Below are 22978 nucleotides of genomic sequence, written 5' to 3'. Positions count from 1 at the left end.
TTTAAATCCTCTAAAAAAAAGTTTAGTAACAAACGTGAGCTAAAAATATTGCTAAAGATTAGACTTTAAATCCTCTAAAAAAAGATTAGGACTCAAAATATTTTAGAAAAAGGTTTGTTAACACTATATTAAATATGGGTCATGTTAACTTGTGCTCTAAGGGCACATCTTAAGGAACCTAAAAAGAGCAAGTTTGCATTGGAAATCATAATATTTTGACTTTTAAAAAGTTGAATGCACGACTTTTGATACGTATAATTCTATAAGAAGTTCCTTAATATGTGCCCTTGAGGGCACAAGGTAACATTTGCCATTAAATATTAATAAGTAGGGTTATCACAGTTCATAGTTCGCTCCCGTATTGTTTAGTTTTTCTCAACCTCTCTCTTAGCTCTCTGCATCATAATTCAGAATTAACCAGTAAGTTTTTTTCTTTTTCTTTCATGTTACAATTAATCAAAGTCGATTAATTTTATGGATTATATTGACTTTGCTGGTTTATAAGTGATTATGATTCAAAATTAATTTTGTTATATGCCTTGACAATATTTTGTTTATAAATCAATATATCAATAATCTCCATTTATATTTTAAAATTAATTTTTTTTTATCAAAATTATACAAACATAATAAAATAATCACATGCGTTAACGCAGTAGAAAGAGCGGACAGACGGGCACGATAGTGCCCGTCTTTCCGCTAGTATCTAATAAGGTTGTTGATAGCTTGTTGTTGATAATTGATAGCTTATAACAAATAACTAATGACTGATTGATACTTAAGATATTTATATTTAGCAATTTAAATTTATTATTTGAATAGATATTTTAAATATTATTAAATTAATGTTTTGCTAAAATTTTATTTTTAGATCTATTCCATTTCAATTTTTAGACTTTATGAAAAAATAAAGTATAAATGATTTTATTTCGGTTTTTATACTTAATAAAAATTAAACATAACGTTTTGTCAAAAAAAAAAAAAACATAACATTAAACTATATTTTTTTAACGTAACACCTCAAAAATAAAAATAAATGGAATATAACAACATTTTTGTTTTCTTTCTTAAATAAACGTTTTATTCTTCTTACACGTAACATTTTTTTTAATGTTGAACGTAACATTTATTTTCGTTAATTAAACGTTGCTATTCATTTATTACCGGCCCCTTTATTAAAAAAAGTTGAATTTTGAAGCTTAATTCATTCAACAAAAAAGTTGAAGCTTTTTTTTTCTTTTTTTTTTTAATCAGCATATATTATTAAACGTCATCCATGTAAGACACAAGGTATGGACGGAACAAGATACAAAAGGTGTCGCATATAGACGGTACACCAACACCACCATACAAAGCCCCTGAAGATAAACTCACCAAAACACATCACCACCAAAGACGGACACCTTAACAGAAACAAAACACTGTAAACACAGTATCCACAAAGCCCCTGAAGATAAATCTAATTATGTATTGTAAAGGGTAAAATTGAGTTTTAGATAAAATGGTGAGGGTATAAATGAGACAAAACATGATAAGTAATAAGTTGTAAGCTAAAATGCTACTTGAAGTAATGTTTTGAAAATAAGTTATAAGCTAGTAAAAATAAGTTATAAGATTTTGTGATGTAATGTCGGTTACTAAACATGATTTATTTAGTCATACGAGCTTCTAAGCTATAAGCTATAAACTCGTTTTTTGGCCTGGTCAAATGACTTAAGTTAGTTAATTGATAATGGATAAACTATATATTTTTTAAAGAGGATAAACTATATATAAATGAATTTGTTGTATTTTGTAAAATTAGCGGGTGAGGTTAGTCGATACATAAAAAATGACATGGAGAAATATTTTAAATTAATATTTAATTTTTTCAATAAGACATTGTTTAACCCTGCAAATTATTATTATATTTGCCGAGATCAACAATTAGGCGATTGGATTTATGGCGAGAAATGGTGACAGATGATGGAGCACTCGAGTGAAGAAAGTTGATTCTTTTTCGAGCCCACCAACCGAATATTAAAGTAGATATAATAGTCCTAAAAAAGTTCGTTCATACACAAGAATTTCATTGAATCATTGACCATGTGATTAAGGGCACAAATCTCCTTACTACTTGAGGAATTCATTGTTCGTAGAAAACTATACGAGTAAACCACCAAGTTAGTCCCTGTATTTGCAAGTAATTCTCAAATTAGCATCCGACTCTATTAATATTTCAAAATAGTCTTTGTTTTTGCTAAAAGTTTCTCAATTAAGTTCATCATGCGATAAAAACATAGAAACATGAGTTTAATTGAGAAACTTTTGACAATATTTCAAAATAATGTATGTCTTTGTCAAAAGTTTCTCAATTAAACCTATATTTCTATTTTCTTTTCCACATAATGAGGGACTTAATTGATAAATTTTTGATAAAGACAGAACTATTTTAAAATATCAATAGAGTTAAAAACTAATGGGAAAATCACTTGCAAAGAAGACATGGACCAATATGAAAATTTCCTCAAAACCATTCAAACTTCAAATTAGTTCACATTAGCATAAACACAAACACATGGTATATGCCAGAAGGAGCGTAAAGTTTCTTGCTTGCTTTTCACAAACATGGCTCCATGAAGCTGAAAACAAATAGAGCCATGTTCTTCTTCCTCCACCGCCATTTTTCCACCACCACAAAAACCAACTTCCCAAACCTCTCCAAAATCCCCATCAGACACAGAAACCATGTCATTCACGAAGCTCAAAAAGCCCTCACCGATTACCTCCACAACACCAAATCCATACCCTTCATCTATGCAGAACACATTGGCAACAACACTCTCTGTTCCCTCACAAATCTCATTTCAAAGGTACATTTTTCACTACCCACTTTCTCAAATAACATTAAAAGAGTCATTAGGTTTCACCCCATTAACGAATTTGAAGTCTTTTTTGAAAGCATAGGGATAGATTATACTTTGGTTTCTGATTTGTTACCGAATGATAAGCTGTTCTTTTCAGAGGATATGACTCTTTTAGAAGCTGCTTGTGTGCTTTGTGATTTTGGGTTTCCTTGGGAGAAGTTAGGTGTGTTGTATATGGAGAAGAGTTCTATATTTGGGAAAAGTGTTGAAGAGTTGAAATTGAGGCTTTGTTGGTTTAAAAGATTTGGTTTTGGTAATGTTGAAGTTATTGGGATTTGTTTGGCTTTTCCTTTTGTTTTGAGTGAGGAAGTGGGTCAAATTCAAAAGGGTGTTTTTGGAATTGATGAGTTGTTTAGTGATCTAAAGTTAATTTTCTTGGATAATTCTTTGGGGAGTTATGTTGAGGGAAATGTAGATTCATGGCATGAGGTGTGTAGAAAGTTGCGATTTTTTTACGATTTGAATGGATGGAAGGGTAATGTAGGAGAACTCATGGGGAGGAATAAGAGTATATTTGTTGATCACAAAGAAGAGGAGATAGTACATAAAGTAGAGTATTTCTGTGGATTTGGTGGAAAGAAGGAGGAAGTGGCTTTATTGATTCTGCAATGTCCTGAAGCGTTGAAGCTTGATTTGGAGAAGACGGTGATTAATGTGTTGGAGCTGTTGAAACACTTTGGCATGAGCTCTAAAGATTTGGAGGATGTTATTGAAAATTTTGGTCATGTGTTGGGAACAATTAGAATGGTTAATCTACCAAATGTGATGAGAGCTATGGGTTTGCAAGAATGGTTCTGTGATAAGTTAAAGGGTGGGCATTATCGGTTGCTAGCGGATTATATCACAAGTGATCGCAATGAAGACCGGGATAAAGATTATCAAGATGGTTTGAGGAGAATTCACATTTCACGAGCTCGAGTTCATAGCATTAATAAGTTAAATTTCTTACATAGATTAGGCTTTGGAGAAAATGCATTGACTATGAATCTTTTGGATCGTTTGCACGGCACAAGCAGTGAGTTACAGGAAAGATTTGACTGCCTTCTACGCTCAAGAATTGAATTCTCAAAGCTCTGCATGATGGTAAGAAAAACCCCAAGGATTCTGAACCAAAATTATGAAATTATAGAGCAAAAAGTGAATTTTTTCAACCAGGAAATGGGAACAACTTTGGACTGTCTGGAAACTTTTCCAGCAATGTTGCATTATCACTTGGATGACCGAATTATACCTAGGTACAGATTCCATACGTGGCTTACTGAAAGGGGTCTGTCTTATAGAAAATATTCCATTCAAAGTATGATCACCGATAGCGAAAAGAAATTTGTATCCCGAGTGTTTAAAATTCATCCAGCTGCTCCAAAACATTGGTTCGAGCAATTCTCTCGCCGTCAATTGCCAATGTAATAATTGTGGTATTTATACCTAGTCATATCATATCATACTTACTCTAAAAGCTAATTAGGTCAAGCAATTGCTTAACCCTAATTGCCTTGGTGTTTTCCCTCCCAAGCATATACCCTAAGTGTGTTCAGCAAGCTATTATGCCTCTAAACTAGCCTTAAAAACGTGTTCTACAATCCAAAGACACATCATTTAATGCTTTTTCAAATTGCAGTTTTTCTTTCAAGGTGCATTTATTGCTTTGTCTCCCACGTTCATTTTTTTTCATTTTCCAAAAAAGCAAAATTTATACCTTGTCTTCAACTTCAATCCATCTCTCTTTCTCTCTAAATTTTGTTCCTACTTCTCTTCTTCCTTCATCATCCCTGAAAGTTAAAGTTGATTTGTTCCTCACCGCCAACTCATTTCTACCCCTCCTCACTGGAAACTATCACTCCTTACTCCTCTGATTTGTTCCTCATCGCCAGAAAGTTATAGTTGATTTGTTCCTTTCGGTGACGATTGAGTTTTCACAGTTTAGGTAATTCTTAGATGCTCTCTTTGGAATTATGGTTGAAAATGAAATTTAAAATTAATCAATATGTTTGTTGATATATTTTTATTGGATTTGCAGGATGCTAATTTCTACTACCTCAATCTTTTTTCAGCTATGAAATCTATTTCCTATTTCTGGATGTCAATAAGAAAATATGTGAGTCTAATGGTTGATCTTAACAAATACTATTTTCTTAAACTACAATGTTTTTCCTTTTCTTTTCATATGATCCTATTTACTTTATTAAGTATGGATATAGATTTAGGGTTATGATTGATTCTGTTTGTATATTTATGTTGTTCATATTGTGTTCTATTTCTATATTAGCTAACCTAATGTTGTTACTGGGGGCACGAAAGATTGGATTCAAGGGTTTGGTGTATTGGTCTCGATGTGTTATAGTCTGATGTGTTTGTGGTTAAAGGAGTATTCTTGAAGTATAGGCTCTCATTGCGGCCATATGTATGTTATGTTTGGACCTATATGTATGTTATGTTTGATGTCTGTTTTATTTACTAGCTACTTTTTGTTTTTACATCTCTGAAACTAAGTAGTGTCTTGGTTTACGTTGCTTTATGTTTGATTTCATTGTTTTAGCCTATATTGTTCTCAGGTTTTGTAAATGGTTCCTTGCTTTATGATTTGTTCGTTTTATTTTGAGCCTTAATTTGGAGCGAGTTCAAGATAATTTTCTGCATAGTTCGTAGTTGATTGTTGGCATGTGGAATGTTGTTGTGCAAAAGAGGTGTTTCAATATTGCTACTGCCAGGTAAGAATAATTTGGAGCGAGTTCAAGTTAATTTTCTGCATAGTTCATAGTTAATTGATTGTTGGCATGTGAATGTTGTTGTGCAAAAGAGGTGTTTCAATATTGCTACTGCTACATAAGAATAATTGTGCCCCTGTGTTTTGATCCATCTCTGTATTTCAGCTCCAACATTCCGTTTTTTCTGCTCTCTACTTTGATCTCCAAGTGTTTTAGTTCATTTTACAGATTTTTATTGTGTTTTATCCAACAGTTTGTATTAGTCTCCTGCTGGCTTTTCAGCATAGGCGGGTCTGGTTTGTCTCTTTAGCGTAGTAGTTTTGGTTTGTTTTCGAGATAGATAAATAAATGCCTTGAATTAAACTCCAATCTTGCTTATATCTATCGCGTATGTTTTGTTGATGTTGGAAAATTGCAGCGAGACTAATAGAATCAAAGTTGGATGAGATTAAGTTTGTTTGATTGGAGTGTGTATTGTTTGACTTAGTATGCACCGGGAGGGCATTAGTAGTAGTTAAGATTAATATATTTTGTTTCCATCAATTAGTATCCTTTTCCCCACTTCATTGTACACAAGTGCTATTTCTAGAAATGCATCAACGAACAATACATGCAATGGATGATATTGATACATGATTTCTTACTTTGCTTTGCACTATAGATATTATGTTGAAACCTTGTTGCAGCCTAAAATCTTTTACATTCTGAACTAAATTTATATAGTTCATTTGATATAGAAAAATAATAGTTCCATTCCCATTTTAAGCATTCATTATAATATCATATTAGGATGCTTTAGTATAACTTTGGGCTATGAAAAATGCATTAGAGAGCAAAACATATGTTATTTTGCTTCCATGTTTGTTTTCTCATAGACCATTTAATATTTTGGCTCTTATGTCTACATATAGTTTAATAAGAAATTTTTTTATTTTTGTGTTTTGGTTTTGTGATCTCTTATTTTATGCTTATGACAGATTTTGGCATGCTACTAATGAAGAGTCATGCTACAAAGAGAACAACAATAGCGAAAACGAAGTCCTGTAGTAGTGTTGCGAGAGTAGAGGTTCTATCATGGAGTTGTCTTGCTGCTGCAGTTTTTTTTTCCAGTCTAGAGGTGGTGTTTGGAGGCTGGCTAACATGACTTTTCCTGGTGTTAGAGATCAGTCTTTACTCTTTAGATTTGATTTGAGAAGGTTTTTCTTTTGTTATTCTGCTCTAGCTATGTTGTGTTAGTGTTTCCTCATAATCCTTTTTTGCTTTTGCTGCTGCCTTTCTGTCTTCATTGCAACCTCTATAGCCGTTTTTTTTCTTCATAGAAAGGCTAAGTTTGTATATGTTCAGTAAATTCAATTTGAATGAGTCACCATAAAAGGCTATGCAAGTGGGTGTCAAATCTGTATATACAAATTACAGTGTGTCCATGTATATGAATTAAGGTGTGTCAAAAGTGTATAAATGAGTTGAATAAATTGATACTTTTACTAAATTATCCTTTGTTATGTATTGGTGTAATCATCACTACTATAAATGTATAGTGGAATATATTTAAAAAAAATTATAGTAGAATTTATTAACTTTGAAGTGATGAAAGTATTAGTTAGATGGTAGAATTAAAAATAAGTAATTTATAATGTCTTGAATATCAAAAGGTCATTCATTTTGGCACTATTTTATTTTATATTTTATAAATGGATAACTCATTAGCAAAGACCAGTAAGTTCCAACAATGTATACTTTAATGATTGAGAGCCATAAATATGCTATATAAGATGTAACGGTGTCAAGGCAAAAATAATTACAATTCTCTTGAGCAGATTATAAGGTACTACGGTATAAGTACACAATTTTAGTATAAAAATAACGCTACTTAAGTACTTATAATTGCATTCAGTTTTACTTCGTGGGATACAATAGTTGGTGGGAAGAGAAAATATATTTAAGTTATGATACTAAGCATATTCTGCCAAATGTGATTTATGGATTGAACTCTAGAGTCTAGACCTTCTTCTTATACTCATTTAAGAACTCAACCCTGTAGCCACTGGGATAACACCATATGAGATAAAAAAAATATTATTTGATATATTTATAAATAATAATAATAATATACTCTAATAGTAGATAGCACATCAGACCCGTACAACACACGAGTCTCAGATCATTTATTGATTTCTATTACAGTCGATGAGACCCGTACATCACGGGTCTCAGATCACTTATTGATTTTATAATAGTCGGTAACACCCGTCCAATGACTATTAACAAAAGTCAATTACTAATATTTATCGTAATTGAAATTTTATAAAAATATTGCTTTAAACTGATTCAGTTATAACCAACTCCCTTATTATGATGTAGGCTCCACCACTTGGGTATACCTTAGAAAGACACCCCTCCTAAGTGCAATGGAGGACCAACCAACTACCTTATTAATATAAAAAGAGAATAATAATCGGAATTTTAAACGGACATGTGTAAGCTGGTAGGACCCGTGCGGAGCACGGGTTGATGGTCTAGTATAATGTAAGAATGTATGATGAACTTCAAGAACATCTCTGATTATTTTTGCACAGTATACATACTATTAAACTTTAGATGATTTCAAAAAGTCTATGACAAAATATTATCTGCTTCACACCGACTCACCGAGCCATAAAGAATGGCCTACAAAAATCTTGTCTTGCGTTGCATTATTTGTTGGACCAAATTTCAGGTTAGAGAAGGAAACCTGAAGTTCATTGTTTGATGATACTAAACAAAACATTCAGTACTATCATGATCTGTTAGAATCGTGTATCTGACTTTATGTAGGATGGTAATTGGTAAAGGCCAAAGTCAGACAAAGACGGTTGAGGCTCATATTTTGGTGCTAACTGGCTACTTTATTTATTGAGAGACTCATTTTTTGTACATGACCAATATATGGAAATATTATTTTACACTCAAAAAGCTTTTCGTTCATATTCAGATCATGGACTTGTTTTGGCAACAAGGAGATATTAGTAAACTTTGAGACGTCTATATGGTCTTGAAGGTGTTGCCTGTTCTGAAGATACTTATTATATGTTATTCCTAACTATTTCCTAAAATTACTGTTAATAGTAATGCAGTGATGCACTTTCATATAAGCAAGACATCGGTGCTGCTGCAGAATTGTGCAGTCTGCTGTCGCAGGGTGCAGATGCATGCATCATTTGCTGTTCCATTTGCGTGGCTTCCGGAAACGTCGAATGTTTTCCCTGTTAAAAGCTGTTGTGCACTGCTGTCTAGTTTCCGGACAGTAGAGGGGTAATCAATGACATTTATAAACAAAGTTGAATTTTTGCTTTAATGCAATTGAGACGGTGAGACAGTTGTTTGTGAATTTTGCAGAAACAAATGAGATTTGGAAACTGATTTTTAAGTGGAAGAAATGGAATGTAACAGGATAGGGTGACAAGTTGGTGGACAATTTCATACCCTTCAATTCTGTTGGTAAGGGAAAGAGTTGCAAAAAAGAATCGCATTTAATTTGGCTAACAACGGTGTAGTGCATTTTGCCAGAATGAAATGATATTCTATTTAAAGGAAAAATGGCAAACATTTCAGAGGTGGTGGATCATGTAAAACATTTGGCTTGGTCTCAGTTCATTAGTAGGGAGAAGAGAAATAAAAGCTTAGTTTTTTCAGATTGGTGGAATAACCAACTTTATTGTCTGCAAAGTTTTTGATTTTGTCTTGTTATAATGGGTAGGATGGTGATTTGCGCTGTAGCAATGAAGAAGCTATGCTGCTGTTGACAAGTGGAGCTTGCAGTACTCAATCAGATGGTGATTTCGAAACTCTGCGGATGTATGGTGATGCTGGAGGTTCTGTTGGGGTAATCTGATGCTGGTTCTGGTTATTGTGTATTGAGTGAGTTGAGATGTGGTTGCGACTTGACCTTTATTTATCATGTGTATCTTAAAGTAGTTCTGTGGCAGCTATAGTGTATACTATGTAACTGTACGTTGACTATGGAACTGCTTTCCACATCTTGTGCTAGTTTGCTCAATTTTAATAGAAGTTTGCTTATCAAAAATGAAAAATATATAATGATTTTTTCTGTTTTGGAGTTGCATTGGATGAGAACAATTTTTTTAGGGTTAATTATGTTTCTAGTCCCTATAAAATAGCGACCTTGTAAGTTTAGTCCCTACTTAATTTTAATAGCATTTTTAGTCCCTATAAAAAAAAATTACTTATAATTTTAGTCCCTGCTAAAACAAAGTTTGATTAATTATCCTTAAACTCTTAAATTTTTGAACGATTTTTTTGAGACAAAATTAGAACACTATGAAAGGTTCGTTTACAAAAATTTAGAATTTTCTGACATGAAATGAATTAAATATGAATTTTTTAAAACGACAAAAGTTAAAGATAAAAAGTAATAAAATCTGGATGTAGAAATCAAATTTTGCAATAATTTTTTGCGGACGAACTTTTAGTAATGTTCTAAACATGTCTGCAAAAAATTGTTCAAAAATTTAAGAGTTTAAGCATAAATTAAACAAATTTGAATTGAGTAGGGACTAATACTCAGTGCAGAAAAACAAAATTAGGGACTAAAAATGCTATTAAAATTAAGTAGGGACTAAACTTACAAGGTCGCTATTTTATAGGGACTAGAAACATAATTAACCCATTTTTTTATGTTATAATTATCATCTGATAAATCATTCATGTGATCAAATCTTCAACAATTTCAAGTATTCAAATTCCCAAGAGATGCTGGTACGTAGTGTTAAATTACTACGATCGTCTAGCACAGCATCTTCCTCACGAGACGATGGTAAGTTATAACCATGTTCTGATATGAAATCAACAATGACCAGCTTCTAGAGAAGATCGTGAACAATTTTATGAGATGTACATGGGAAGAGACATGCACTTGAATGCATGTAACCACCACACCAAATGTTACTAGATTTCTGAAAGATCATAGGACCATAATTTGTCTGTTTTGCCTTTGGGTTTGATATTTGTTTCTTAATGCTGCTTATATGTAACAAAAGGAATACCAACAATATACTTTCAAATACATTTATTTAGTGATGACTCTTATCCGGTGAAATTTATGTGAGATATACAAAATCACGTAGATTTCACTCTCCATTTTGTGGGAGTTGGATTTCACATCAAGAGTATATTGTTAGCATTTTTCTTTATGATCCTTTTTTAATATCTATCTGGCTTATATATTAACAAAAAGTTCATGCAGTTTACACATTTTGCAAATCTGAAATTGACCGTTTGATGATTTGACTTGCATGGGCAACGATGGAACTGAGAATATGCTGATATAAGGCAGTGAGCTAAGTGAGAAATACTGATAAAAAGTTGTGGTCCTTTTTGCACCTTTTTAGTATTTTATATTTTATTAATTATTAATATTAAGGTTCTGCATTATGATTCACTTTGAATTTTTATGCATTATGATTCACTTTGAATTTTTATTCTTATTTATTAAATTTAAAGAAATCCCATTATTAAATATTTTCATGAAAAAAAACCAACAAGTGTCGGGGTTGCGTCTAGCAAAAAAGGTTAATCTTTTACAATGAGCATATCTTTGAATTTTCGCCTAGAGAAATGTTTGTAACATTTAGGATTATTGCTCTCCACCCAGCACGTTTTGCTCGCACCCTGCAAGCCTACCAAAAATACCATTGCGCAAGTTAACTTGCGCAAGTGTTAATTGTTACGCAAGTTAACTAACGCTGCGTGAGTTAACATGCGTAGCGTTAGTTAACTCACGCTGCGTGCTTTCTTAAACAAGGCAGAGCACCTCATTTCCTCATTTCTCATCTAAAATCTCAAAAAATCCCAAAAATCTCTCTCAAAGCACCCAACTCCAAAATTCCTTCAAGTTCAAATCAAACAACACTCCAATAACAAGTAAGTTCTCATGATCAAACACCATTGACCTTTTATGTTTGCATGTTAGATTTTTTCTCTTAAATTAGAATTTTTTTAGATTTATAGTTTGTTTAAATTTTGGTGTTTTTGGAAGGAAATCATACAATGTTAGGATGTAAATGACTTGTGTTGCTTAAAATGTTTAGATGTTTGCATGTTTATGTTGATTTTGTATAGAAATTTTTTTAGAATTAGGGTTTGTTTAAATTTTGATTTTTTTTGCAAAATATGATACAATGTTACATGCAAATGAGTAATATACATGCAAATGAGTAATATTGCTTAATTATTTAGATGTTTGCATGTTTATGTTGTAGTTATCATTTTTAGGGTTTATGTATAATATGCACACCAAGTGTTTGATTAAATGTTTGAATGAGTTTTTCATTGATTATTTTTAATTTCTATGTGTGTAGATTTGAAGCAATGGCCGGGTGGATCGACGTTCATGCAAAATTCAACAGCGGAGAAACTCAGAGGTTGAAGGTTCGGTGCCTTGATGTAGCGTTAAGAGGTCTCAAGGATCAACTGAATGAATTCTACCAAGGAGTCAACCCCAGAGACACAAGGAGGGTGCAAAATATTCTGTATAAACGTCCAAAGCTCGACGAGGGGAGCATATCATTCACTTGGGTGGAGTTAAAGAACGACGAACACGTGACGAGCATGTTTTGGGAGCACACCAAGTTCCAGTGGATCGATATGCGGGTGACGGTGCTGAGATCAACTGAAGATATCATCAACAACTTGATTCCGCCAGAAGATCGTCATTAGTTAGGGTAAGGTGCATTCAAACTACAACATTTGTCTCACCTCTGAAATGGGGTGATTCAAACTTGCCAAACGGCGAGGACTCAAGCATTTCGCTCCGCGTTCATGTTTTTCCTTTGAAAAGATTAAATTTTTGTTAGGCTTGCTTAGATGATGGTATTAAGTGTCAAGGAATGGACCTCATTTCGTTGGCACTTGAATACCATCATCTAAATCAAGCCTGACAAAAATTTATTCTTTTCAAAGGAAAGCATGAATGCGGAGCGAAATGCTTGAGTCCTGTTGTTTGGCAAGTTTGAATTTACCCCATTTCAGAGGTAAGACAATTGTTGTAGTTGGAATGCACATTCCAACTACAACAATTGTCTTCCTTTGGATGGGGTCATTCAAACTAGTTAAATGGCAGGACACCGGCATTCGTCCGGGAGTGTTTTTGTTCCATTCTAAATGTTAAATTCTGGTTGGCTTCGTTTAAATGATGGTATCGAAGTGTCAAGGTCTGGACCTCATTCCGTTGGCTCTTAGATACTATCATTTAAAACCAAGACCAACTAGAATTTAACATTTGGAATGGAACAAAAGGACTTCTGGACGAATGCTGGAGTCCTGCTGTTTAGCTAGTTTGAATTGACCCCATTCAAAGGCAAGATAATTGTTGTAGTTGGAAGGTACATTTCCGAATGTAATGTAATGATAGTTGACGTACATGTCTTTTACGTAATGTAATGTAATGATACCACAATGTAATGTAACGTAGATGAAATTATATCTAAATAAAATTGTCTAAGAATTAATGTTGTGTACTTATTGAATTTATTTATTCAAAACGCCAATGCAAATATTTATTTGAATTCACGCTGTCGCAATATTTATTTGAATTCACGCTGTCGCAATATTTGTTCGAATTTTATTGAAATTTATTTTATTGACTTTATTCTTCTAATTTATTTTATTGAATTCACGCTATCGCAATTTTATTGACTTTATTATAAAAAATATATTGCGTTAATTAAGTCACATTGCGTGACTTAACTCACGCATCATATAAGTTGTGCGTGACTTAAGTCACGCACGTTATAAGCACTGCGCAAGTTAACTTGCGTAAATTGGCCGGTTCTAAAAACTGAGGCACAAACGTTTTTTGAATGGTAGTCAATGGTCTTCAATGGTTTTTGCACGTTTTCCTTCACATTTGACCACGTTTTTTGACTCATTAATTGCTATATACCTCATACCCCCTATAAAACCCTCACATGCTTCCTCTTTTCCTCACATTTTATCATCCCACTCTTTCTCTTCTTCTTGCTCTCCTCCTTTGTTTCTTATTAGTTTTTAGGGTGGTTATACCGCTTTAGGTATATACCTGTGGCTTCTGGGGGAAGTAGTGGTCGGTCCGGTCGGGAAAAGGGCATCTTGATGTCGTTTTCCCCAGGGCTGATCACTATTTTCCCCAGGAGCTATTTGGCATATACCGAAGAGGGTATCAAATAAGTTTTGACCTCAAGAGGGCATTAAAAAAAAAGTAAAAAATCAACCTTATTTGCGCGACTTAACTCGCGTAGTGCGTGACTTAAGTCACACATAAATACAACGTACGTTAGTTAAGTCACGTTACGTGACTTACCTTGCGCAAGGGTATTTTTGGTACGCTTGCAGGGTGCGAGCAAAACGTGCTGGGTGGAGAGCAAAAATCAACATTTAGTGTTTGATAGTACTGATCAAATAAGATTATTTTAAATGGAAGGACCAATTGGAAGGGAAAAAAATATTAAGATAAGTTGACAAATTTTGAAATCACTTGTTAAAAAAACAAATATTTGAAAGCAGATTATGATACTATTATTACTAATACTTGGCTTTTAAATAGTATATGTGTTTTCGATTTCTGGGTATTTGAAAACCACATTAGATCTTCACTATTTTCAAGTAAATTCAAGACAGTGTGGCAAAATTTCATCAATTATTCAGTGGATTATTTTTACTTGCTTATTTTTTTTAATAAAATTAACTTTTGATATTTGTTAATTATTTATTACATGCAATATATATAGTCCTTGTAAGCTTAACTCAGTTGGTAGGGACAACGCATGGTATAATATGCAAGGTCCGGGGTTCAAACCCCGGCCACATCATCCCTCACATTAAATTTTTGTCATCGAAGAAAAAAATTTGGCCTAGTAATATTATAATGCATCATCCCTCACATTAAATTTTTGTCATCGAAAAAAAAAATGTAAAATGAAATAAAGTTTCTATAAGCTTTTTTTAACAAGATTCTACAGGCTTATTGGAAAGCTATTTTATTACTGATTTTTTTAGCTCATGTGATTAGAAACCGATTAAGAAATTATTAAGAATAATGTAAGAGATAATTCTTAATAGTGTTAAAAGCAAATCATGCACTGTGTCAAAGTCAATAAAAAAAATGATGAATGAGAAAAAGGATTGAATACAGAACTCCTAGAATGTTGTTGTTCCTTCTTCACTCTGTTCGTTTCCTCTTACACACGACTACTTTTTCACCTACAAATTCTTTCTACAAGGTTCGTTTCTTACTTCACAAGCATCAATTCAATTTGTCTTTCTGGTGATAATAGAATTAGTAAATGTTAAATTTCGTGTTATTTTATATGCACAACATTGCTTAGCGCTCTAATTGCTTTTTGATTGATGCATGTTGTTATGTTCTCTATGTTTGTGTTCCTATTTTGTATGTTTAGAGAATGTACTGCTAAAAAAAATATCAAGAGTGATAATTTCACTTTCCAGGTGCTAATTTATGCGATTTGTATCAATGTCACTGAAGCATTATGTTTTTATAAGTGCTTTATTTAAAACATAACTGATATCAAAGGTTGGAAACTTGGAATTTGTTGATATAAATGGCTTCAAGAGTGATTTTGCAAAAGAAAAGGAACCTTTTGTTCAATCACTTCATTAGTCAACATACTTGCGTTATCCTTGAATTCTCAAGTGTTGGGATTGGGCAGCCATTTGAATCTAGTGAATTAGATGGCTTGAGTTGGTTTCCCTTTTCTTTGTCCGCAACTACTGGACATGGACATGATTCACATGAACATGGAAGGGAAAGAAATATGAATATGGAAGATTGTTCGCCATCAAGATTTTACTTGCATAATTACTTTGGAGGTTTGAATTTTGGAAATAGAACTGAGAAGATAAAGTTAGTTTCTCTTTCGAGATTGGGGTGGACTTCCCAAAGTGTCCGTTTCATTTCCACGGCTTCTGCTAATCAATCTAGATTGGGTAGCAGCAGTGGTGGAAATGGAAAATCTGATACTAAACAGAAGAAGGAAGCTTCGCCGGAGGAGTGTGATGAGGCTGTTGAAGACTTGAGTACCATAAAAGCGAAAGCTAAGGCTAAACAATTACAAGAACCACATAAGAGTACTGAATCTATTGTAAAGAAATTTTGGGCTATGATTCTAGGAATTGGTCCAGCTTTCCGAGCTATTTTGTCGATGAGCAGGTTTTAAATTTACTGCCTCTTGTTTTTAAGTGTGATGTAAATACGTGTGTCAGACTTTTCTGGTTTTTCATTGCCTAGGGATGATTGGGCAAAGAAGTTAAGTCATTGGAAGGATGAATTTAAATCCACTCTGCAACACTATTGGTTTGGAACAAAACTACTTTGGGCTGATGTTAGGATAAGCTCCAGATTATTGTTAAAACTTGCCAATGGAAAGAGTCTTTCTAGAAGGGAGAAGCAGCAACTCACGAGGACAACAGTCGATATTTTCAGGCTAGTTCCTTTTGCTGTATTTATCATAGTTCCATTCATGGAGATTCTGTTGCCAGTATTCCTGAAACTGTTTCCCAACATGCTGCCTTCCACTTTCCAGGATAAGATGAAAGAACAGGTAATTATTAATGTACTCATCAAACATTATCTGCCTATCTACGGCGTGCTTTTATTATCACTCAATTTTGGGAAGGCTTAACTTGTAGGAGGCATTGAAAAGAAGGCTAAATGCAAGAATAGAATATGCCAAGTTTCTTCAAGATACTGTGAAAGAAATGGCGAAGGAGGTTCAGAATTCACAAAGTGGAGAAATGAAGCAGACGGCAGAAGATCTTGACGAATTTATGAACAAGGTCAGATATGCTATTCATGATATAGTGTTTTATAATTTATAAGCACTTTTTTATATTATTATGTTAATGGAACAGGTCAGAACAGGTGCTCGAGTTTCTAATGATGAAATCTTAGGCTTTGCCAAATTATTTAACGACGAGTTCACTTTGGATAACATTAGCAGGTTGGTCCTTCTACTATTGGTTAGGTTCAACTAATTGTGCTTTTCTGTTATGAATCTCATATTCTGGATTTCCATGATCGTTATGCTAACATGTCTTTTGGTTTCGAAAATGGATAAACAGGCCTCGCTTGGTAAACATGTGTAAATACATGGGTATCATCCCATATGGTACTGATGCATATTTGCGTTATATGCTCCGCAAAAGATTACAGAAGTAAGATTCATGATTCCTTTTTTCCTTTATGTGATAACTCTGATTATGGTGTATGTATATCATTCATTGTCTCTTATAGGTTAGAGTTAGGAAAGTTTTATGTAATGTTTTATTTTGTATTTTAAAATAAAATAAAAAACTGTTTTATGTCGTATTTTTTCGTTTTGTCTGGTTTAAATAAGGATTTGTTTTCAATTATTGTACACATCTTATGCACGTTATGCCAATGTATGGATGTCTGCCTTCTCACTTACTTTTCGGTTTCGTTGTAGTACATAATTGAATTGTAGGAAATACTCAATACATACATGGGATTCTTCTTGTATTTTACATTAAGGGTGGACAGAAAATAGTACGTTTCCTCGCGAGTCGTGATGATGTGACTTTGCTATAGTAGCTAGGGGGTGTTTTGTTAGAACTGAATTCTCAGCTCTTATGGAAGTTCCAATGTTATTGTTGTGGGCGCAAGTTGGAGTTTAACATATTCCATCGATAATTTCATCGTTGTCTGGAGAGTATAGATTTGAATTGTTTTGCTTTGACAGGATCAAAAATGATGATAAACTGATTCAAGAAGAAGGCGTGGAGACTCTTTCAGAAGCAGAGCTTCGCCAAGCTTGTAGAGACAGAGGATTGCTTGGATTGCGTTCAGTGGAAGAAATGCGGCAACAGGTTAATAATAAACGTTTCAATGGAATTTGTGTACTGGAGCTCAATTTTGAAATCTCCAACAATGTGTTACTTTACTAGCTGGGCAATTTTTGTGAACGAGAAACTGGCCATAATGGCTACTTTTAGAAATCAGAACCTTCTTCCTTCTTTTTTTGCAGTTTCAGAAACTCTATCCTCTCGTAATTGCTACTTTGAGAACCTTCTTCTTGTCGAACTTATTTCTAATCAATTTTAACTTTAAAATAGTTTATATCAGATATTACTCAAACAAATCTCAAGATTTTTGAATGCTATTGTGTTGGTGGATAGCAAAGATAATGTCTTAAAAATAAGGGTTGTAGGTAAAATCTTATAGGAATGAGAAATACTGTATTAGGATAGAGTGTATGATTAGTAATTCCAATAAGAAATTGGTAGAGAAGGAAGTGGCTAAGTTGACATTTACATAATATAGTTGGAAGACATTTCTTGATGCTGTTTAAAAGACAGCATCTTGTGGTTGGACTGTTAGTCCCATGTTTGAGGGTTGTAAATTGTACATTTCTTTGCAGCTTAATGACTGGCTGGATCTGTCTCTCAACCATTCTTTGCCGTCTTCCCTCTTGATTCTCTCTAGGTATCTTAATATTTTCTCTGTTGAAATACTATCCTTATAAGTATTTCCCTTCTTGAAATGCATAGTCATCTCATTCTCTCTGCAGAGCATTTTCCGTCACAGGAAAGGTCAAACCAGAGGAGGCTGTTCAAGCTACACTCTCTTCTTTGCCAGATGAGGTTGTGGATACTGTTGGGGTGACATCTTTGCCTTCTGAAGATTCTGTTTCGGAGAGGAAGAGAAAGTTGGAATATCTTGAAATGCAGGAAGAGCTAATCAAGGTTAATTTTTATGCATTATATGTGCCGCCATCAGAGATATTTATGTTTTGCGAGGGAGGCATGAGTTGGTGATTTCCATTAGATCGTAGAATTTTCATATGTATACGTAATGAAGTCTAGTAGGAAGAAATATAGAATGGAAGAGGGGGAGAGATATATTTTTTTGTGCTAGCCTACATAAGTCATTTTTGAAAAATGCAGTTCATTGTTCATGAGTATTTTCCTTTTTCAACTATTGTCATCCAATCAACATTGTATCTGAATCACCAAATATGTTGATTTTCTTATTGAAGTTGCTATGCTTTCGGTATGCTTGTTGCTTTAGATTTGAGATTGATGGTTGCAAGATATTTAATAGGAGGAGGAAGAGAAAGAGAAAGAGGAAGAGAAGCAGGCCAAAGTGACAGAATCTATTGATGACGAAAGAAATTTGGCTACGGAAGAGATGGATCCAACGACCGAACAAACACGAGAAGAGATAAAGGCAAAGGCATTGAAAAAACATGAGCAAATTTGCAAGATCAGCCAAGCATTGGCTGTTTTAGCATCAGCATCTGTAAGGAAAACTTATTTTACTCTTTCCAACTATTAATAATTTTTGGTTAATGATTGGACTCAATGATTTGTCCTATGACTTTTCAGTCGGTGAGCAAAGAACGTGAAGAGTTTTTGAGGCTTGTTAAAAAGGAGGTATGTAGACTGTAGAATTGATCCGTCTCTAGGGATGTAGTGAATACGTTACGGTGATTCAAAGTCTTGAAACTCAAATGGCAATTTCTGTATAGAATTTGCGTAAGTGTTGAACTTAGCTTTTTGGATGTAATTTAATATTATTCTACATTTGGTATGCAGGAAGATAAAGTACGTTAACGATACTGATCTGTATCTTAACATTTTCTTAACCTCCTGAACAAGCTATTTATCATGCCCAGCTTTTGTTTCATAAAAAATCAGTTCTAACCTACCACTGTGCAGATGGAGCTGTATAATAGTATGATAGGCAAAGAAGGTGCTGAAGGTGAGCAGGAAGCTGAGAAGGCTTATAGAGCTGCAAGGAAGGATAGTGATGGTGCTTTGGAAGTCGCTATTAGTGACAAGGTTTCTTCAGCACTTGTTGACAAGGTAAATTTATGACTGTCTAGTTTTATTTGATGACACTTAATAATTGAAAAACAAAAAAGAAAACAAATTATCTGTTAATCATTAACTGAATGCCTGAATTACATTCTTAGGTTGATGCTATGCTCCAGACACTTGAAAAAGAAATTGACGATGTTGATGCTAAAATTGGAGATCGCTGGCGGTTGCTAGACAGGTTTTTTCTTAGTTTAGTATTTCCCTGAAAGAACAATATGATTAATTACCATTGTTTTCTTTATGCAAATTATGAATAGTTGATTACGATATTTTCTTACCAAAAAGCAGTTAGCCAACTTCAATGGCAGAATCCATTGAAGGACACCGTGATTTTTATAAGGAGAATCATGTGATGAATTAATTACTATTATTTTTTATTTGTGACCTGTTCCAAGGAGATTCAAAGAACTTGTCAACTGACTAGTAAAGTTTTCAAATATTCAATGCATTTGAAACGTGTAAAGTTTTACAAAGCATCATGACATGGATACTGTTATTTGTTGCTTTTCCCTTATAATTTTTCATATGCAATTGTTAGAAATAAGCGTCATTCAAATGTTTGGCCATGTTCTGGCAGGGACTATGATGGGAAAGTGACACCTGAGGAGGTTGTATCCGCTGCTATGTATCTGAAGGACACTTTAGGAAAAGAAGGAATCCATGAACTTATCAGCAACCTTTCGAAGGATAGTGGTTAGTTCTTCTGTCAATTTCTTCCTTATTCTCGTATTGTTCCAAAAATTAGCAAATATGAATGTCACTTATCAAGTATGAATGTTTCTGATGTGCCCTCGCACATTAATGCAACTAATCTAATACTACAAAAGCAGAAAGCAAAAACCTAATGCAGCACGAGGTTTTCCTTTTCGAGCTTTTTTCTTTCTTTCTTTTTGTGCTTTCTTTGTTGCACCATCTTTTAGGAGCCATGTCTGTGAGCAATGACCCCTGAGAGGATTTAGAGAGCAAGAAAACTGTTATATTCTCTAGCATTTAGTTGTGATTATTTGTTGCTGTCATCGTAATTCATAACTATAAAAGGAGGTTGTGATTATTTGTACAACTAATATAGCTATTATCTCAATTGTCTTTTTGTCAAAAACACTTCTCGAACCATGTGGAAAGTTTTTGGAACTAACACAACGATATGGCATTACAGTATGGTTTGATTGGTTGCATTTGCATAACAATTAGCCTCTTATGGTGAAATTATAAAGTTGGGTGATTGAGTTGAAATAATTTCAAAGCAGTTTAAAAACTTTATCGTTCTACGTTGTACGTTGGTAACACGTTTAAAATGTCTATGTAGATGATCCAATATCTTAATATGAAAATGTGTTCAACTGCTTATGAGTGACAGCTATTTTGTGCATTTATGTTAATCATAAACAGATGGGAAAATATTGGTGGAAGACATTGTCAAATTGGGCACCCAAAAGAAAGAAGATGCCGATAATGACGAAGTAGGAAGATCGTAGTGTTTATAAGACCGTAGTGTCTATTTGTGAATTTTGTCATGTTGTCATGTTACTTTTTAAAATGTAACCATGAAGAATAATGGTTGGTATGTATTCATGGAACCCCATGCCCCCAAAATGTATAAGCAAAAATGTTTAGGCTCATACCGAATTAGAAAATACGAATGAATTTATATATTACAAACGTGATGAACAAGCTTAATTGATTTTTTTTATAGGCAACAAGTTTAATTGATGAATTTTTCATTAACCTGTGTTGTCAAACAAGTAAGGATTGTTACCGATGAAGAGTGCAAGCAAAACTTAAGAAATTGCCGTGTCCCACAGACACCGTAAAATGCCAAAAATGCTTATGTTATAATCGATTGGAAGTTACACTCTGCGCATTGGAAGATAACTTCCAATGCTCTACTTTCTGCAAGACTAAGCTGTGAAATTTAGTAAAACATGAAGAATTGCCTGCACCTTAAGTATTGTTCTCATTTTTATTTTATTTGTGTATTTCTTTCATGCATATGTATGGACATCATAGAAATTGTTGCACTCATCGTAAATTTGATATTTTAAGATAAATATTGCTGGAAGATTCATTCTTCATTGGATTTCATGTTGCAATAGGTTTTTAAGTTAAACTGAGCTATAGAAAAACTAGTTTCCCTCATTGAGCTTCCTACTTATTACTTATTTATTATTATTATTATTTAGAAAATGCTAACTTGTGCCCCCAGACATGTTAAGAAAATTGATATAAAAATTAAGAAGTGGTGAAAAGTGAAATGTTCAACTTTATGAATCCAAAAAAATTGTTGTTTTTAATTAAAAAAAACTCTACTTTTTTACTTTCTTAACTAGTGCTATGAGGACATTTGTTATGGTTAGCATGACCCTTGTTATTATTTTCACTAGTGTTTGTATGGAGGAGCTCCAAGGGTCCTCAACCGATGGATATTGACGGTTGAGTAGACATTGTGGTAGCCGCTTGAATGATATTCTTGAGATGGGGAGAATCAGTTTCCATTAGGTCTCTTACTAGAGCATTGGAAGTTATCTTATAGTTTTTTTTTTTTTTTGAGGAAATCTTCTCTAGTGTTGGAATTTACCTTTTGAGAGCATTGTAACTACATCGTTTAAAATATGAGTATATTTGACATTTTGGAGGGTTTGTGAACAATTTAAAGGACACTGAGAGAAAATTTCCAAAACTCATGGTGCCATTTTGAGCATTTGGTATTTTGCTCGGCTCATTATGACATTTATCACTTAAATCACTCACGAATCATGTATTTTAAGTCTGTTTTAGACAATTTTCCATTATCTTCTTTGATGACATAGTTTATAGTCACACTTTGCTTGACCATTTGAATTTTTTTTTACTGTACCATCGGATTATAAAAAAAGTACTAAGTTACCATCCTTTTGGAACTAAGTACACACCAATTTTGTGGGACATTTATATGTCTGGGAGGACAATAATTACATCATTGAAAAGTACCGTTTTTTAATACTCCCTCCGTTTCAAAATGAGTGTCGGCTGTCGCTTTAACCAATTGCACACATATTAAGGAATGGAATAAAGTAGTCAAATGTCATAGCAATTTTACCAAATTATCCTAATCAACTATTGGTTTGCTTTTCATTAAAGAAAAAATAATACTTTGGAAGTAGTGTAACATAATATTAATTGAAGAGTATAATTGAAAAGAAAAAGTTATTATTGCATTGGAAACTGAAAGTGACATTTATTTTGAAACAAATTTTTTTGGCTAAAACGGCACTCATTTTGAAACGGAGGGAGTAGAAATCAGGTTGTGGGGACCAATTTCACACCTTCCCTTTTTATATTAATAAAACAGATATTAAATTCATATTTTAATTAATTATTGATTTAAATTATTTTTATTTTTATTTTTGAATGACAAATGTTTAGTAGTTAATTGTTAGATTAATGTTTACTTTCTAATGAACATCCAACTTTTTTAACATTTATCTCAATTTTATTTTT

General features: G+C 33.3%; 2 protein-coding genes across 6 annotated transcripts; both read left to right on the top strand.

The window, feature by feature from the left end:
- Positions 1-2445: 2445 nt before the first annotated feature.
- Positions 2446-7100, top strand: LOC146908933 (transcription termination factor MTEF18, mitochondrial-like). Of its 3 annotated transcripts, XM_085725036.1 has the most exons (4): positions 2446-4830; positions 4924-5001; positions 5459-5614; positions 6589-7100. In XM_085725036.1, the coding sequence occupies exon 1, from the start codon at positions 2616-2618 to the stop codon at positions 4311-4313; it is 1698 nt and encodes a 565-aa protein (XP_085581162.1). In that variant the 5' UTR covers positions 2446-2615; the 3' UTR covers positions 4314-4830; positions 4924-5001; positions 5459-5614; positions 6589-7100. The 3 variants fall into 3 exon arrangements, with proteins under 3 accessions (XP_085581162.1, XP_085581163.1, XP_085581164.1); XM_085725037.1 differs by lacking the exon at positions 4924-5001 and having other exon boundaries at positions 2469-4830; XM_085725038.1 differs by lacking the exon at positions 5459-5614 and having other exon boundaries at positions 2469-4830.
- A 7673-nt stretch (positions 7101-14773) lies between these two features.
- LOC146908932 (uncharacterized) lies at positions 14774-21198 on the top strand. 3 transcript variants are annotated; one of them, XR_015020437.1, is made up of 15 exons: positions 14774-14865; positions 15092-15812; positions 15891-16203; positions 16292-16438; positions 16514-16602; positions 16724-16816; positions 17362-17488; positions 18040-18104; positions 18190-18364; positions 18723-18920; positions 19007-19054; positions 19217-19486; positions 19597-19679; positions 20079-20194; positions 20891-21198. XR_015020437.1 is itself a non-coding variant. In XM_085729974.1 (15 exons), the coding sequence occupies exons 2-15, from the start codon at positions 15205-15207 to the stop codon at positions 20974-20976; spliced, it is 2289 nt and encodes a 762-aa protein (XP_085586100.1). In that variant the 5' UTR covers positions 14774-14865; positions 15092-15204; the 3' UTR covers positions 20977-21198. The 3 variants fall into 3 exon arrangements, 2 of the variants coding, with proteins under 2 accessions (XP_085586100.1, XP_085586099.1); XM_085729974.1 differs by having other exon boundaries at positions 18729-18920; positions 19340-19486; XM_085729973.1 differs by having other exon boundaries at positions 19340-19486.
- Positions 21199-22978: the final 1780 nt, after the last annotated feature.

This window comes from Medicago sativa, chromosome 7 (assembly GCF_051527215.1).
Source record: "Medicago sativa cultivar Bolivia chromosome 7, Bolivia_mono, whole genome shotgun sequence".
Lineage (NCBI taxonomy): Eukaryota > Viridiplantae > Streptophyta > Magnoliopsida > Fabales > Fabaceae > Medicago > Medicago sativa.
Note: the sequence above shows the minus strand (reverse complement) of the source record. Positions and strands in the feature narration are given on the sequence as shown.

What these genes read in the sequence shown, in the direction of transcription:
- LOC146908933 (XM_085725036.1), top strand. Translation starts at nt 2,616, where the DNA reads ATGAAGCTGAAAACAAATAGAGCCATGTTCTTCTTCCTCCACCGCCAT.
- LOC146908932 (XM_085729973.1), top strand. Translation starts at nt 15,205, where the DNA reads ATGGCTTCAAGAGTGATTTTGCAAAAGAAAAGGAACCTTTTGTTCAAT. An exon ending in TGGAAGAAATGCGGCAACAG is followed by an intron (nt 17,489 to 18,039) that starts GTTAATAATAAA and finishes ATTTCTTTGCAG; the next exon opens with CTTAATGACTGGCTGGATCT. An exon ending in CTGTTTTAGCATCAGCATCT is followed by an intron (nt 18,921 to 19,006) that starts GTAAGGAAAACT and finishes ATGACTTTTCAG; the next exon opens with TCGGTGAGCAAAGAACGTGA.